This window comes from Bufo bufo, chromosome 3 (genome assembly GCF_905171765.1).
Source record: "Bufo bufo chromosome 3, aBufBuf1.1, whole genome shotgun sequence".
NCBI lineage: Eukaryota > Metazoa > Chordata > Amphibia > Anura > Bufonidae > Bufo > Bufo bufo.
Genome location: NC_053391.1, coordinates 181,313,046 through 181,329,673, shown reverse-complemented (window position 1 = coordinate 181,329,673; position 16,628 = coordinate 181,313,046). Strand labels below are relative to the sequence as shown.

The 16,628-nt window shown below is 45.7% G+C and overlaps 1 protein-coding gene across 3 annotated transcripts in view; it reads right to left on the bottom strand.

Moving 5' to 3' along the window:
• Positions 1–16,628, bottom strand: part of USP9X (ubiquitin specific peptidase 9 X-linked) — a 155,091-nt gene that overhangs the window by 43,458 nt on the left and 95,005 nt on the right. For all 3 annotated transcript variants that reach the window (XM_040423797.1, XM_040423799.1, XM_040423798.1), the window contains exons 23-28: positions 10,597–10,872; positions 7,792–7,908; positions 7,584–7,709; positions 7,194–7,360; positions 5,488–5,596; positions 4,208–4,354 (exon numbers count right to left, since the gene is read on the bottom strand). In XM_040423797.1, the coding sequence (XP_040279731.1) occupies positions 4,208–4,354; positions 5,488–5,596; positions 7,194–7,360; positions 7,584–7,709; positions 7,792–7,908; positions 10,597–10,872 (942 nt within the window). The remainder of the gene's footprint in view (positions 1–4,207; positions 4,355–5,487; positions 5,597–7,193; positions 7,361–7,583; positions 7,710–7,791; positions 7,909–10,596; positions 10,873–16,628) is intronic.

Below are 16,628 nucleotides of genomic sequence, written 5' to 3'. Positions count from 1 at the left end.
GATCTGAAACATTTTCTACATACACAGAAGACCCATTACTCTCAAATATAGTTCACAAATCTGTCTAAATCTGTGTTAGTGAGCACTTCTCCTTTGCCGAGATAATCCATCCCACCTCACAGGTGTGGCATATCAAGGTGCTGATTAGACAGCATGAATATTGCAAATGTGCGCCTGTGTAATATTCATGCTGTCTAATCAGCACCTTGATATGCCACACCTGTGAGGTGGGATGGATTATCTCAGCAAAGGAGAAGTGCTCACTAACACAGATTTAGACAGATTTGTGAACAATATTTGAGAGTAATGGGTCTTTTGTATATGTAGAAAATGTTTCAGATCTTTGAGTTCAGCTCATGCAAAATGGGAGCCAAACCTAAAGTGTTGTGTTTATATTTTTGTTCAGTGTATGTGTTCTCAATAGGAAGAGAGTAGAAATCGGCTGTGAGACACCTCTGCCAGTCGCTTAAAGGGGTTCTGCAGTTTGTTTAAACTGATGATCTATCCTGTGGATAGATCATCTGATCGGCGGGGGACAGACACCTGGGACCCCCGCCGATCAGCTGTTTGAAAAGGCAGCGGCGCGGCTTTCTCACTGTTTACCGTGGGCCCCCGCCGATCAGATGCTGATGATCTATTCACAGGATAGATCAGTTTAAACAAACTGCAGAACCCCTTTAAAAAGGAAATGTGTCACTAAATTTTTTATCCACCAGTTAAAATCAGATAGCAACACATATCCTTTCTTCTTATTGGTTTTTATTTTCTATTTGTGGATTATATAATTCTATTTTCCTGTACATGATTATAGAGGCTGCCATTTTGCCTGAGCCGTTCTTAACCCCTTCGACCCCGGGCCTGTTTTCACCTTCCTGCCCAGGTCATTTTGGGCAAATCTGACATGTGTCACTTTATGTGGTAATAACTTTAAAACACTTTTACTTATACAGGCCATTCTGAGATTGTTTTCTCGTCACATATCGTACTTCATGACAGTGGTAAAAAAAAGAGTAAAAAAAAATATATCATTTTTATTAATAAAAAAATACCAAATTTACAAAAAAAAAAAAAAAAAAAATTAGCAAATTTAAATTTCTCTACTTTTATAATAGATAGTAATACCTCCAAAAACAGTAATTACTTTACATTCCCCATATGACTACTTTATGTTTGGATCATTTTGAAAATGACATTTTATTTTTTGGGGACGTTCGAAGGCTTAGAAGTTTGGAAGCAAATCTTGAAATTTTTCGGAAAATTTCCAAAACCCACTTTTTAACTCCTTAAGGACACAGCCTTATTTCACCTTAAAGAGGACCTTTCACCGATTATTACACTATGAACTAACTATACAGACATGTAGAGCGGCGCCCGGGGATCTCACTGCACTTACTATTATCCCTGGGCGCCGCTCCGTTCTCCTGCTATGTCCTCCGGTATCTCCGTTCACTAAGTTATGGTAGGCGGAGTCTGCCCTTGTTCTTCTGTAGCGCTGGCCAATCGCATTGCAGAGCTCACAGCCTGGAAGAAAATAACCTCCCAGGCTGTGAGCTCTGCGCTGCGATTGGCCAGCGCTAGAGCAGAACAAGGGCAGACTCCGCCTACCATAACTTAGTGACTGGAATCTCCGCCTACTATAACTTAGTGAGCGGAGATACCGGAGGGCATAGCAGGAGAACGGAGTGGCGCCTGGGGATAATAGTAAGTGCAGTGAGATCCCCGGGCGCCGCTCTACATGTCTGTATAGTTAGTTCATAGTGTAATAATCGGTGAAAGGTCCTCTTTAAGAGCAGGCCATTTTTTGCAAATCTGACCAGTGTCACTTTATGTGGTAATAACTTTAAAATGCTTTGACTTATCCAGGCCATTCTGAGATTCTCGTCACATATTGTACTTCGTGACACTGGTAAAATGGAGTAAAAAAAAAAATATATCTTTTTTATTTATAAAAAAAAATACCAAATTTGTCAAAAATTTGAAAACATTTGCAAATTTCCAAGTTTCAATTTCTCTACTTCTATAATACATAGTAATACCTCCAAAAATAGTTACTACTTTACATTCCCCATATGTCTACTTCATGTTTGGATCATTTTGGGAATGACATTTTATTTTTGGGGGACGTTACAAGGCTTAGAAGTTTAGAAGTAAATCTTGAAATTTCTCATAAATTTTCAAAAACCCACTTTTTAAGGACCAGTTCAGGTCTGAAGTCACTTTGTGAGGCTTACATAATAGAAACCACCCAAAAATTACCCCATTCTAGAAACTACACCCCTCAAGGTATTCAAAACTGATTTTACAAACTTTGTTAACCCTTTAGGTGTTCCACAAGAATTAATGGAAAATAGAGATACAATTTCAAAATTTCACATTTTTGGCATTTTTTTCATTTGAATATTTTTTTTCCAGTTACAAAGCAAGGGTTAACAGCCAAACAAAACTCAATATTTATGGCCCTGATTCTGTAGTTTACAGAAACACCCCATATGTGGTCGTAAACCGCTGTAAGGGCACACGGCAGGGCGCAGAAGGAAAGGAATGCCATACGGTTTTTGGAAGGCAGATTTTGCTAGACTGTTTTTTTTTTTTTTACACCATGTCCCATTTGAAGCCCCCCTGATGCACCCCTAGAGTAGAAACTCCATAAAAGTGACCCCATCTAAGAAACTACACCCTTAAGGTATTCAAAACTGATTTTACAAACATTGTTAACCCTTTAGGTGTTCCACAAGAATTCCACACCGCTAGAGTAGAAACTCCAAAAAAGTGACCCGATTTTAGAAACTACAAGATAGGGTGGAAGTTTTGTTGGTACTAGTTTAGGGTACATAAGATTTTTGGTTGCTCTAGATTACACTTTTCGTGAAGCAAGGTAACAATAGCTAGCTGTTTTGGCACCGTTTTTTTTTTTTTTGTTATTTACAACATTCATCTGACAGGTTAAATCATGTGGTAATTTTATAGGGCAGGTTGTCACGGACGCAGCGATACCCAATATGTATACAATTTTTTTTTTATTTATGTAAGTTTTACACAATTTCATTTTTGAAACAAAAAAAATCATGTTTTAGTGTCTCCATAGTCTGAGAGCCATAGTTTTTTCAGTTTTTGGGCGATTATCTTAGGTAGGGTCTCATTTTTTGCGGGTTGAGATGACGGTTTGATTGGCACTATTTTGGGGTGCATATGACTTTTTTTACACCGTTTTTATTTTTATTTTTTTACGGTGTTCACCTGAGGGGTTAAGTCATGTGATATTTTTATAGAGTAACTTATTACAGCCGTGGCGATAACTAATATGTATACTTTTTTTTTATGTTAGTTTTACACAACAGCTTTTTTAAAACAAAAAAAATTATGTTTTAGTGTCTCCATATTCTGAGCCATAGTTTTTTTTATTTTTTGGGCGATTGTCTCAGGTAGGGGCTCATTTTTTGCGGGATGAGGTGACTGTTAGATTGGTACTATTTTGGTGGGTGTACGCCTTTTTAATCGCTTGCTGTTGTACTTTTTGTGATGTAAGGTGACAAAAAAATTGTCTATTTAGCACAGTTTTGTGAAAGGGGCGTTTTTTTCTTTTTTACTTTATTGATTTTATTAAAAACTTTTTTTTTTTTTTACTTTATTTATGATGTTCCCTTTTAGGGGTCTGATCCCCTCTGCAATGCATTACAATACATCTGTATTGTATTGTATGTTAGTGTATGACACTGAGCCATACACTAACAGGTTGCCTAGGAACTCAGCCTGAGGCTGGATCTCCTCGGCACCCGTGGAAGGCAGTTCCCGATGCCGGCATTGGGCAGCCTCTGCACGGCATCGGGCTGACTTGTGACGCATTGGGTCCCCGCCACAGCAGCGCGGGGACTCGATTCGATCACTCACCCGACACAAACCCCTTCTATGTCGCGGTCAGATATTAACATGAAAAATTTAAAGTAACAAACTTTTTTTAAAAAACATGTTAAACATAAAAACTTTATTTAAACCATAGGTCATTTTTTGATGACACATTCCCTTTAAGTCCCAAAAACAAGAGGATCAGTTGTTAGATTGCTGGCCGTTCCCACCACCTACAGTCTACTGTGAAGACTGAGGCTTCAAATAGACCTCAGCTACATTTTTATCTTAAAAATTTGAAAACCAAGTTTCAAAATATCACAAAAAAAAATAATATCTGATTCAAGTCACATGAGAAGTTTACCCTTATCCTTTTAAGCCAATCAATTTCATTGTTTAGGAGAACTTCTGCATTGGGGATGTTAATGTTGCTATTGTAGGCATAATTCAGGAGGTGCCTCAGAAGGGTGAAATAATCCCCAGAATGTTTGGCTCGTTCTCTCGCTGTACTCTGAAAACGAAACAAAAAAAAAAACACATTTAGTCCTTTATTGATTGCTGTTTCAAAATACTTCAATGTTAAACATGATAAAAAAAAGGAGACATCCCCTGTTTTTTTCCCTCATATATATTGCAAAAATGTTGTTTTAAAGAGATACTCTGGTTAATACAAGTTATCCCCTATCTACTGGATAGCAGATACTGATAGATCAGAGGTAGGCTGACTGCAGTAGATAGCTAAGTGCTGTACTGTGCTATCTTAGGCAGTCCTATAAAGATTAACAGATCTGCAATTTACACGACCCAATCACACTGACAGGGCCAGGTGTGATGACGTGTTAAATCAAAATGGAGAGGGAGCGCAGTTGCAGACAGAGCTGAGCCTTTAGGTGTAATGGTAACGCTCCCGTTGCTCTTAGAGGCTAATTTGCATATATTAAAATATGAACATGGGACCAACACAGGCGCCTTGAGCTGCCAAGTGCATGTGTAACAGGTCAGCCAGTTTCATAAGTACAAATCTGCTGACAGTTGCCCTTTAAAGGGGTTCTCTGGGTTCAGGGCTGAACCTGGATATAAGCTGTTCGTTATTCCTTGACTACATATTCGTGGAGCATTTCCTTGCTCCGATGTTCCCCCTTGTCACGCTGCATCACAAGGCTGTGTTCGTTTTGTGCCGGTGATGTACCGGGCTTCGTATCACTATGCGAAGTGGAGACTTCTGCCTTGAAGTGAGCCTGGTGACATCATCGGCACCAGTACAAAACAAACACAGCCTTGTGATGCAGCGTGACAAGTGGGAGCATCGTGCAAGAAAATGCTCCACTGATATGTAGTCTAATGAAGAACAGCTTATATACAGGTTCAACCCCTTTAAGACTGTAACCAATTTGACCACCATTTTACAGCTCACATAATCTACATCAAACATGACCTTTTAACACATGACATTTTATGCTGACCACATTAATTGAAAGCTGCATACTGCTGGACACCATTAAAAACGATTGACAAGTTTGGAGATATACAACAGTTCTTAGCTTAACAAAGCTTGGTGTTGGGTAGTGTTTTTTGAAGGTGAAGTTTGGACAAACATAAAATATCTCCAATCATACACTCTTAAACATGTGAAGAAGGGCTTACCCCCAGTACTGTAAAGAGCAGCGTGATGAAGAAAATGAGAGGTCTCTGCCCCATGCAGCACCTAGTAGCCATAAGAAAGAACTGCTCCTGTGCCATTTGTCTCACAAGTCTGCAAAACAAAAGGATACTTGCCTGAACAAACTGGCATGGACAAAGATTGCTATTACAACGTCTGTCAATACTGGACTGGGAATTTTAGACACATTTGAACTAATAAAAGCATAGATACCTATAGGAGGTTTTCTTCTCATTGCCGACATCCCTTCCTGGGTGCAAGCAGCACCATCTTTAGTGCAGAGAATACAGACATGGGGCAGATTCATCATAACTGGTGTAAAGGTAAACTGGCTTTGTTGCCCATAGCAACCAAGCCAATTTCCCTGTACACCAGTTTTGATAAATCTCTCCATGCTATTTAAAGGGGTTGTCTGGCCAGTACAACAGTCTCTCCGTGCAATAATTGAGACTCTCAGAAATGCAGGGACAGACTGACATCTGGTCCACCCAAAAGAGCCTGCATGATTTGGAGCGTCAGTGCAGGTCACGGTACAACAGGACCACCAAACGTCCAGAAACATTTTTAAAACGATATAATAACATTTTCTCGCTTGCTTGTACCTGTCGCTTCAGAACAAGCTGCATTATGTGTATGCATGAGCGATAGCACAATATCTCACCATTACAGGACTTGTATCTGGAATTTCCCGCCTCTGCAGGGCACATCTATAATTCTCAGTTGTTTCTGAGAGGGTGGGTGGGGGCTAGCTGCTCATCATGTCTGCCCATAGCATACACACGAACAAAGCAGATTCTGCTTCCTAATTCACCCTCACCACATTATAGGGAAGTCATGAGCAGTCTTCAAGCAGACAACCATATCGGTGTCTGTCTCGTTCCTGCTGCTCATTGCTCCCCACAGGACTTCTATGGGATGATGTAACCTGATCCTTCTGTGAGCAGGCTGCCTGTCTGGGTAACAAAACATATCCAACACAGAATTCAGGGCCAGATTTATCATATTTGTATGCCAGCTTTTTGCCGTGAAAAAGTTGCAAACTGCAAGTTTGAGGGTTTTTTTCAACGCCATGTGCAAAATTTCTCCACAGTCCTCACCACTTTCCCGAAAAGGGAGCATGACAAGGACAGAGAGGGCAAGGCTAGAAGCCCCGCTACATTTATCTCCTACGCCACTTTTCCTGGCTGGCATAGATTATAGTTGAAGCACATGGACTGCCAGATGCTGCACCTAACTTATGACAAGGCATTTGTCTGCATCTGGCAGCGCACCTGGGTATCATAGCCCAGCATATGCCACCGGTCTAAGGTGAATCTCCTCCTCAGAGTTGATTTGTTATGTTATCAGCTCCTCGACCTCACATTTTTCTTATATTTGCCTGTACTATTGAAATGACAGTAACCATTTAAAAGGAAGAGTTATGGGAGGTGACATCTGTGCGTAAACTTTCATGTACCCCAAAAACAATTTTACAGTAGAAGGGTTGCTACTTATTAAATTATGAAATGGAAAAAACTTCTAGAGTACTTGAAAGGTTAAAGACCGTCAGGCAGTGTACACATTTAAATTTGCGTTTGGCTCAAACAGTTACACATCTAAAAAGGACCATAAAAAAAAAATCTGCCTAATCTATGTGAAATTCAGATCAAAATCCTTTGCAACAGAATTAAAATTAAGTGAAATAACTCACTTGCTTTGACAATGTAGCAGCAAGTCAATAATAAAGGTCTGCCATGCTTTCTCTTTGCTGAGAGCTTCTAGTGCTGTTGGTATCAAAGCAAAGCACAAGGTCATCGCTTCAAGAGCCTCACAACAAACTTGTTCATCTTCTGGGTCGGGCTCATTACCAGCATTGGTCTGTGAAATAAAGATGGTGAAATTTAAATCTGCAGAGCTATATAAATAGGGGTCCATACACACAGCGTGTAGCACAATGAAATCATATCTGATAATTCAGATAATCAAGTTGGAGACACCAGTTCTGCAAGGCAAGCTGCTTCAATTTTTTTTTCATTTCAGATACTTTAGACAAAAATAATAGGTTGGCAAAAAAATGTTCTGGATAAAACGCATCTGTTACCTTCTCATAAATTTTGCTTATCTCCTCATTGGCGGAAAACACGAGCTGAACAGATCCACAGCCAGATGCCCAGATTACTTTTTGTATTGCTCGAATGACACAAATATCGGGGATGAATTTAGAAGCCTAAAATAAACGTGGAATTCAAACTGTTAATTACAAGTTTGAGTGAATCGGGTATCCAAAATCATAACGGAAGAACACTTACTTCATCAGATATTTGTTGTGCCAGGCGTATTGCTACGTTTCTTAACATACATTCTGATGTAGGGTTAGGAATGTTCTGGAGGGCATTTTGTAGCACCACTGCTTGATCATGGGTAGCCTGAAGTAAAATAATTTATGAATCACATAATTAGTGTTACATTTACTATTAATAACTTCACCCGAAATCCACATTGTAGCAGACAAATGATTTTTACACATCAGTGCAACTTTTTTTTAGCCTGCAATCATTCCTTTGTTCATTTTAGACACATGCTGGCATGCATCTTAGCACATGTCTTGCTGGCATAGATTTCATTTTCTGGTCTTTAGGACAAAGATGAGCCCAAACTCAGTAAGAGGCTTCCACCTCTCAAATTCTCAAAAGAAAACCTTAAAACTACAGTTAGACTAGTGTATGCAATGCAAATCTTACAAAATGTTGCTTTGTGTGTCTAGGATGCTGCTTAGTTCTCGCGTTTCCGAACAGCTTCATTCACTGTACAGATTTCTCCTTCTATAGATCATGAGGGATTGTATATGCTGATTGATTTCCTCCATCTCACCCTGCCATCTGTGCTAACCTCCCTATACATAAAGACACATAGCCTGTGCGATCTCTTCCCTCCCGATCCACAGAGTGTATGTAAGCTGTTATCCATGAGGATTTGGCAGCTTTCCATCCTTCTCAACACATTGATCTGCCATGTAGAACCTGAGAGAAAGCTGCTCAATTTTCACCAAATTCATCTGGGAACATGTCACCATGGGTATAGGTCCTTCCACATTAAAGATCCCCCTCAGAAAGTTCACTTAATGTGTTTAGTGTCAGTAGTTTCACATGCTCAATAGTCCCACTGCTTGGGATCCTTGTAAAAGGTCACTGGGGCGATTCCTTCTATTGTACAGTAGTCAATTTGAATTGATGCACTAGAAGCAGATTTTTCTAACCAGCACTGGCCAAATTATCTGGTTATACTGAGAAGAACTCAATACAATATCTAGGGGTGCCATAGGTGTACACAAGTGCAATTTTTTGAGTTGGGCCACTTACAAATGGTCAGTAGTTGGCATCAGTCTTTGTAAGCACAAAACCAGGAGTGGAATCAGCAGGAAAATACACTGCTCAAAAAAAGGGAACACAAAAATAACACATCCTAGATCTGAGTTAATTAAATATTCTTCTGAAATACTTTGTTCTTTACATAGTTGAATGTGCTGACAACAAAATCACACAAAAAAAAAAAAATGGAAAATCAAATTTTTCAACCCATTGAGGTCTGGATTTGGAGTCACACTCAAAATTAAAGTGGAAAAACACACTACAGGCTGATCCAACTTTGATGTAATGTCCTTAAAACAAGTCAAAATGAGGCTCAGGAGTGTGTGTGGCCTCCACGTGCCTGTATGACCTCCCTACAACGCCTGTGCATGCTCCTGATGAGGTTGCGGACGGTCTCCTGAGGGATCTCTTCCCAGACCTGGACTAAAGCATCTGCCAACTCCTGGACAGTCTGTGGTGCAACGTGACGCTGGTGGATAGAGCGAGACATGATGTCCCAGATGTGCTCAATTGGATTCAGGTCTGGGGAACGGGCGGGTCAGTCTTGCAGGAACTGCTGACACACTCCAGCCACATGAGGTCTAGCATTGTCTTGCATTAGGAGGAACCCAAGGCCAACAGCACCAGCATATGGTCTCACAAGGGGTCTGAGGATCTCATCTCGGTACCTAATGGCAGTCAAGCTACCTCTGGCGAGCACATGGGGGGCTGTGCGGCCCTCCAAAGAAATGCCACCCCACACCATTACTGACCCAATGCCAAACCGGTCATGCTGGAGGATGTTGCAGGCAGCAGAACGTTCTCCACGGCGTCTCCAGACTGTCACGTCTGTCACATGTGCTCAGTGTGAACCTGCTTTCATCTGTGAAGAGCACAGGGCGCCAGTGGCGAATTTGCCAATCTTGGTGTTCTCTGGCAAATGCCAAACGTCCTGCACGGTGTTGGGCTGTAAGCACAACCCCCACCTGTGGACGTCGGGCCCTCATATCACCCTCATGGAGTCTGTTTCTGACCGTTTGAGCAGACACATGCACATTTGTGGCCTGCTGGAGGTCATTTTGCAGGGCTCTGGCAGTGCTCCTCCTGTTCCTCCTTGCACAAAGGCGGAGGTAGCGGTCCTGCTGCTGGGTTGTTGCCCTCCTACGGCCTCCTCCACGTCTCCTGATGTACTGGCCTGTCTCCTGGTAGCGCCTCCATGCTCTGGACACTACGCTGACAGACACAGCAAACCTTCTTGCCACAGCTCGCATTGATGTGCCATCCTGGATAAGCTGCACTATCTGAGCCACTTGTGTGGGTTGTAGACTCTGTCTCATGCTACCACTAGAGTGAAAGCACCGCCAGCATTCAAAAGTGACCAAAACATCAGCCAGGAAGCATAGGAACTAAGAAGTGCTCTGTGGTCACCACCTGCAGAACCACTCCTTTATTGGGGGTGTCTTGCTAATTGCCTATAATTTCCACCTGTTGTCTATCCCATTTGCACAACAGCATGTGAAATTGATTGTCACTCAGTGTTGCTTCCTAAGTGGACAGTTTGATTTCACAGAAGTGTGATTCACTTGGAGTTACATTGTGTTGTTTAAGTGTTCCCTTTATTTTTTTGAGCAGTTTTGGACCAACTACTGGTTTTGGTTTTCAAATGCTGATGAAAAATACTGACCAAATACAGACCATGTGAAAGTGGGCGGAAGTAGATTTTCATTTAATAATTCAAACTGAAAATCAAAAATATTATCAACCTACCGGTGACACAGGATTGGATCCTTCAACAGGCTGGCACGCTTCAGCAACAGCTCGCACATGTCCATAGCCAATCGCAGTAAGCAACAATTTGGCGACTTTCAGTGAATTGTGATAAGCACTCCTCCGCGTTTCCATGTCAGCATTTGGCAGAAAGTTATTCCGTGTAAGCATGCTCAACACAAGAGGCAAACCACCACTTTTAAGGAAATTATATTGAAAGTCACTAGCATCTTCTCCCAAGGGTGCATTGGCAGGCATTAACAAGGCATAAACAACCTAGAAATCAGAAACATACAACCACATCAAAAGGAGGCATTCACACAACCGAATGTACTTAGTGGTCCACAATATACGGGTGCTGTCCATGTGACTTGCACGTTTTTTTGTGGACCCACTGACTTCAACGGGTCCTTGGTCTGCATTTGCGGCCAATAGGACATGTATCTTTTGCAGAATGGACACAGTGTGCTTTCCGAATCCATGTGTCTTTTCAGCAGAAGATGCAACACATCCTATTCACAGACCTACTGAAGTTGATAGGTACGTATCTTGTGGATTAGCGTTTTGCAGACCGCAACCTAATACAATGTCCCCTCAGTTTGTACGGTCATAATAAAGACTGTCCTAGTTTTAAAAAAATAAATTAGTCAGTTAAAGGGGTTGGCCACCAATGACAATATTTATTAAGTCTCATATTAAAGAACACTTCAAAAAAACTGAATGAGTGAAAATAAAAATCATATAATTTTTAATAGTATACCACTTGGCCACACTGTCATTGTAATCTTCTCTCTGGTGGCCACGTGTGTGCTGGACTGCAATAAATCAGGGAGTGAAGTTTGGGCATGCCTCGCCCCCACAGTGTTAAAGGGGTATTCCCATCTTAGACAATGGGGGCATATCTCTAGTATATGCCCCCATTGTCTGATTGGTGCGGGTCAAACCGCTGGGACCCGCACCGATATCGAGAACGGAGCGGGGAGCACTGTGGCTGGAGGACCCTGGATTTCCCCGGGTCCACCCACCACCAAGCGCTAATACCCGCCTCTCCCATAGAAGTGAATGGGAGTGTGACGCGCATGCACGGCCCATGCTCCCATTCATTTCTATGGGGCAGACGGCAATAGCCCAGCCAGCGCTCAGCTATTTTCGGCGGGCCACATAGAAATTAATGGAGGGTGGATGCGCATGCTCTCCTTTACTTTCGGGGCACCGTTCTCGATATAGGTGCGGGTCCCAGCAGTGGGACCCGCACCTATAAGACAATGGGGGCATATCCTAGCGATATGCCCCCATCGTCTGAGATGAGAAAACCCCTTTAAGCCCGATTCACACGTCCGTGCTCAAATCTGTGAGCAGGTGGTCAGTGATGCATTCATGAAGCTGTCCGTGAAGGATGCGTTTTGGATCTATGTGTCAGTTTTTTGCTGTCCGTGTTGCATCTGTGGTTCACCGACACTGAACAGCTGAAAAATAATTTTAAAAGCATCTCTTCTTAATGATCCGTGAAACACTGATGCAACACAGATGGCATCCGTGGTTTTCACGGACCCATACACTTGATGGGGGTGATGGATCTGTGAACATGGACAAAATAGAGCAGGCATCCGTGCTAAAAACACGAATACACGAACCCTGCTAAAACACGGATGTGTGAATACACACATTAAAATGAATGGGGACGTGTGCTGTCCGTGGAGAACACGTACAGCAGACATCCGTGAAACACTGACGTGTGAATGAGGCTTTAGAGGCATGTTGCATGTATTTGTCACAAGCGTCTCAGTCCTGCGTCTGCACAAGACTCCGCACCTGTATAAGAGCTAGATTTTGTATTTCTAAGGCTGAATTCACATGTCCGTGGAACATGGTCCATGAGAAACCCGGACTGGCATCCTGCTTAGTGCAGGAGCGCACAGCATCATTGGTTGCCATGACGCCGTGCCGCTGCTCTGTACAGCAATACACTCGTATAGATCACGAGTGTATTACTGTGGCGGCAGCACAAAGCCGTGCGCTCCTGCACTAAGAAGGATGCCAATCCGGTAAAACACGGACCATGTTTCACGGAAGTGTGAATTCAGCCCAAAGCCTCATTCACACGTCAGTATTTTGGTCAGTGATTTCAATCAGTGATCTTGAGCCAAAACCAGGTGCAACTCTAAACACAGAACAGGGACAGATCATTCCCTTATACCTTATGTCTGTGGAGGCACCAATCCTGGTTTTGGCTCACAATCACTGATGGAAATCACTGACCAAACACTGATGTGTGAATGAGGCTTAACAGAAAAGGCACCTGTGCTCATCCTGGATCTCCAGAAAGACCGCACAGAAGCATATCACAGAAGGGATAAGCCACTGATTACCCACTGCATCTGCACCATTTCCGAAAAAATTGGGAAACCAGCACATGCGCAGATTCACAGCTAAAACTTCATACTCCTTCAGGCATGAAAAAAGGAGACTTTTGTATTACTTACCAGTAAAGTCTCTTTCTCGCTCTTCCTTGGGGGACACAGGAAACCATGGGTATAGCTCTGCTCCCTAGGAGGCGTGACACTAAGTGAAAGCTGTAAGCCCCTCCTCCATCAGCTATACCCTTCAGCCTGGAGAAGAGACTGCCAGTTGCGTGTCCAAGTAGTGAAAGATAACCACCAACCGGAAAAAGAACTGTCGAGCCCCAACGGGGGCAACCAAGCCGGAACCACAACTGTAACCCAAATGAAGGGCGGGTGCTGTGTCCCCCAAGGAAGAGCGAGAAAGAGACTTTACTGGTAAGTAATACAAAAGTCTCCTTTTCTCGCCCATATTCCTTGGGGGACACAGGAAACCATGGGACGTTCCAGAGCAGTCCCAGAAGGGAGGGACCAGAACAAACTCAACCAACACCAGAGGCATCAATCAACTGCCGCCTGCAACACCAGACGGCCTAAAGCAGCGTCAGCCGACGCATGAGTATGCACCCTGTAGAACTTGGTGAAGGTGTGCAAGGAGGACCAAGTGGCCGCCTTGCAAATCTGCTCCGTAGAAGCCCGATTCCTCTGAGCCCAGGAAGCCCCGACCGCTCTAATGGAGTGAGCGGTAACACCAAGGGGCGGAACCTTGCCCTTGGCGAGATAAGCCTCAGTAACAGCCATCTTGACAAAACGGGCGATAGCAACTTTGGATGCCGCCATCCCTCTGCGCGACCCCTCCGGGACCACAAAGAGCGAGTCAGTATGCCTGAAAGAGCTGGTTACTTCCAGGTAAATCTTGAGCGCCCTGACAACGTCCAGGCGATGAAGCTTCCTCTCCCGCGGGTGGGAAGGGGAAGGACACAAAGAGGGGAGAACGATGTCCTCGTTCAGATGAAAGGCGGAGACCACCTTAGGAAGGAAGGAAGGGACCGGACGAAGAACCACCTTGTCCTGGTGGAACACTAAGAAAGGTTCCAGACAGGAGAGTGCAGCCAATTCGGACACCCTCCGAAGAGAGGTGACGGCTACAAGGAAAATAACCTTGCAGGAAAGAAGTCGCAAGGAAACCGTCCGCAGAGGCTTGAAAGGGGAAGCCTGGAGCGCTGAGAGAACCAGATTCAGGTCCCAGGGCGGTACCGGAGGGCGGTACGGGGGAACCGCGTGAGCCACGCCCTGAAGGAAGGTCTTGACAGGACCAAGGGGGGCCAGTGGGCGCTGAAACAAAATGGACAGCGCAGACACCTGACCCTTCAAAGAACTAAGGCCCAGACCTTGGGCCAGTCCGCTCTGCAGGAAGGACAAAACGGTGGGGAGAGAAAAGCGGAGCGGAGGAATCCCCAGATCGGCACAGAACCCCAAAAAAGTCCTCCAGGTCCTATAATAGATCCTAGAAGAGGACGGCTTACGGGCGCGGATCATGGTGCGGACGACGTCCGCAGAAAAACCCCTACGTGTCAGGACGGTGGTCTCAACAACCACGCCGTCAAACGTAGGGACCCTAAACGCGGGTGGAAGATCGGTCCCTGAGAGAGAAGATCTTCCCTGGCGGGCAGCGGCCAGGGCGCGTCTGCCAGGAGCAGCATGAGGTCGGCATACCAAGACCGGCGGGGCCAGAATCACCGAGACGCCTTCCGCCGCGATCTTCCGAAGGACCTTGGGCAGGAGAGGGATGGGAGGGAATATGTATGGGCGCGCGAAGCCTCGCCAAGGAAGAACGAGGGCGTCGGCTCCGCAAGCTCCCGGATCCCTGGCCCTTGACAGATAGGCGGGGACCTTGTGATTGAATTTTGAGGCCATGAGGTCCACGTCCGGTATGCCCCAACGAAGGCAAATGGCCTCGAATACCTCCGGGTGAAGAGACCACTCGCCGGGGTCGACGGTGGTGCGACTGAGGAAGTCCGCCGCCCAATTGTCCACCCCTGGAATAAAAATTGCAGATAGGGCCGGGACGTGGGCTTCCGCCCAACGGAGAATGCTGGTGACCTCCCGCATTGCTGCAGCGCTGCGAGTGCCCCCCTGGTGGTTTATGTACGCCACAGCCGTGGCGTTGTCCGACTGTACACGAACTGGATGACCCTTCAGCAGATGAGTCCAGTGTCGTAGAGACAGAAGGGCCGCTCTCAGCTCCAGGACATTGATCGAGAGTTGGGACTCCGATGGAGACCAAATGCCCTGGACGGATCGGGGAGGAAACACGCCTCCCCAGCCCAAGAGACTGGCATCGGTTGTAACCACCAACCAGTTGAGTGGCAGAAAGGACCTGCCCAGAAGAGGGGACTGTAACCACCAGCGGAGAGATGACCGCACCGGAGGCGATAGATGGAAGGGATGATCCAGAGACTCCGGCGATTTGTCCCAGGAGGAGAGGATCGCCCGTTGGAGAGGGCGGGAGTGAAACTGCGCAAATGGGATCGCCTCGAAGCAGGCAGGCAACCATCTGCCCCAAGACCCGCATGCAGAAGCGGAAGGACGGTCGACGGTGGAGAAGGAGACCCCGAACCGCCCCACGGAGGATCAGACGTTTTTCCGAGGGAAGACGTACCTCCGCCGCTCCTGTGTCTAAAAGCATTCCCAGGAAGACTAGTTGTCTGGAGGGGGGAAGGGAGGACTTGGGGAAGTTGATGACCCAACCGAACCTCGCCAGAGTCTCTAGAGTGAGATCCACGCTGGCAACCGCTTGAGAAAAGGACGGAGCCTTGATGAGGATACGGTAGCAGAAAAACACCCCTGGAACGGATCAAGGCCAAAACCGGGGCCAGGACCTTGGTGAACACCCGGGGGGCTGTTGCCAGCCCAAAGGGAAGGGCGACAAATTGGAAGTGGAGGTCCCCCACGGCGAATCGGAGGAAGCGATGGTGACACCGGGCTACCGGAACATGGAGGTAGGCATCCTGTATATCGATGGAAGACATGAAATCTCCCTGCTCCAGGGAAGCCACCGCGGAACGGAGGGACTCCATCCGAAACCGTCGAAGGAGGAGAAAACGGTTGAGCTTTTTGAGGTCCAGAATGGGCCGCACCGAACCTCCCTTCTTGGGAACTACAAAGAGGTTCGAGTAGAACCCTTGGAACCTTTCCTCTAGAGGAACGGGGGTAATCACCCCCCTGTCCAGTAAGGCTTGAACGGCCGCGGAGAACGCAGCCGCGCTTTTCGGGTCCCGCGGCGGGCGGGAGCGAAAGAACGGATCTGGAGGGAAGGATGCAAATTCGATTTTGTATCCGGAGGACACAATTTCGAGGGCCCAGGCGTCGGAGACGTGAGCCATCCAGACGTCCCTGAAAAGGAGGAGCCGGCCCCCCACCCGGGTGGGTGGGGGCGCGCCTTCAGGCAGAGGACTGCTTTGCTGCGGGTGTGCGGGCAGCCTGCGGCTTGCGCCAGGAGGGCTGCGCCCGAAAAAACGGCTTCCTACGCTTATCCTGGGGAGGAGCCGAAGCGGCAGCTGTGGTGGGAGCCCCAGAGGCCCTGCGGGAGGACCGAAAACGAGACGCACCAGGGCGTCCGCGGGGGGCGCCCCTGGCTTGGGGTTGAGGAAGATGGGTGCTTTTACCACCCGTGGCCTCCGAAATAAGTTC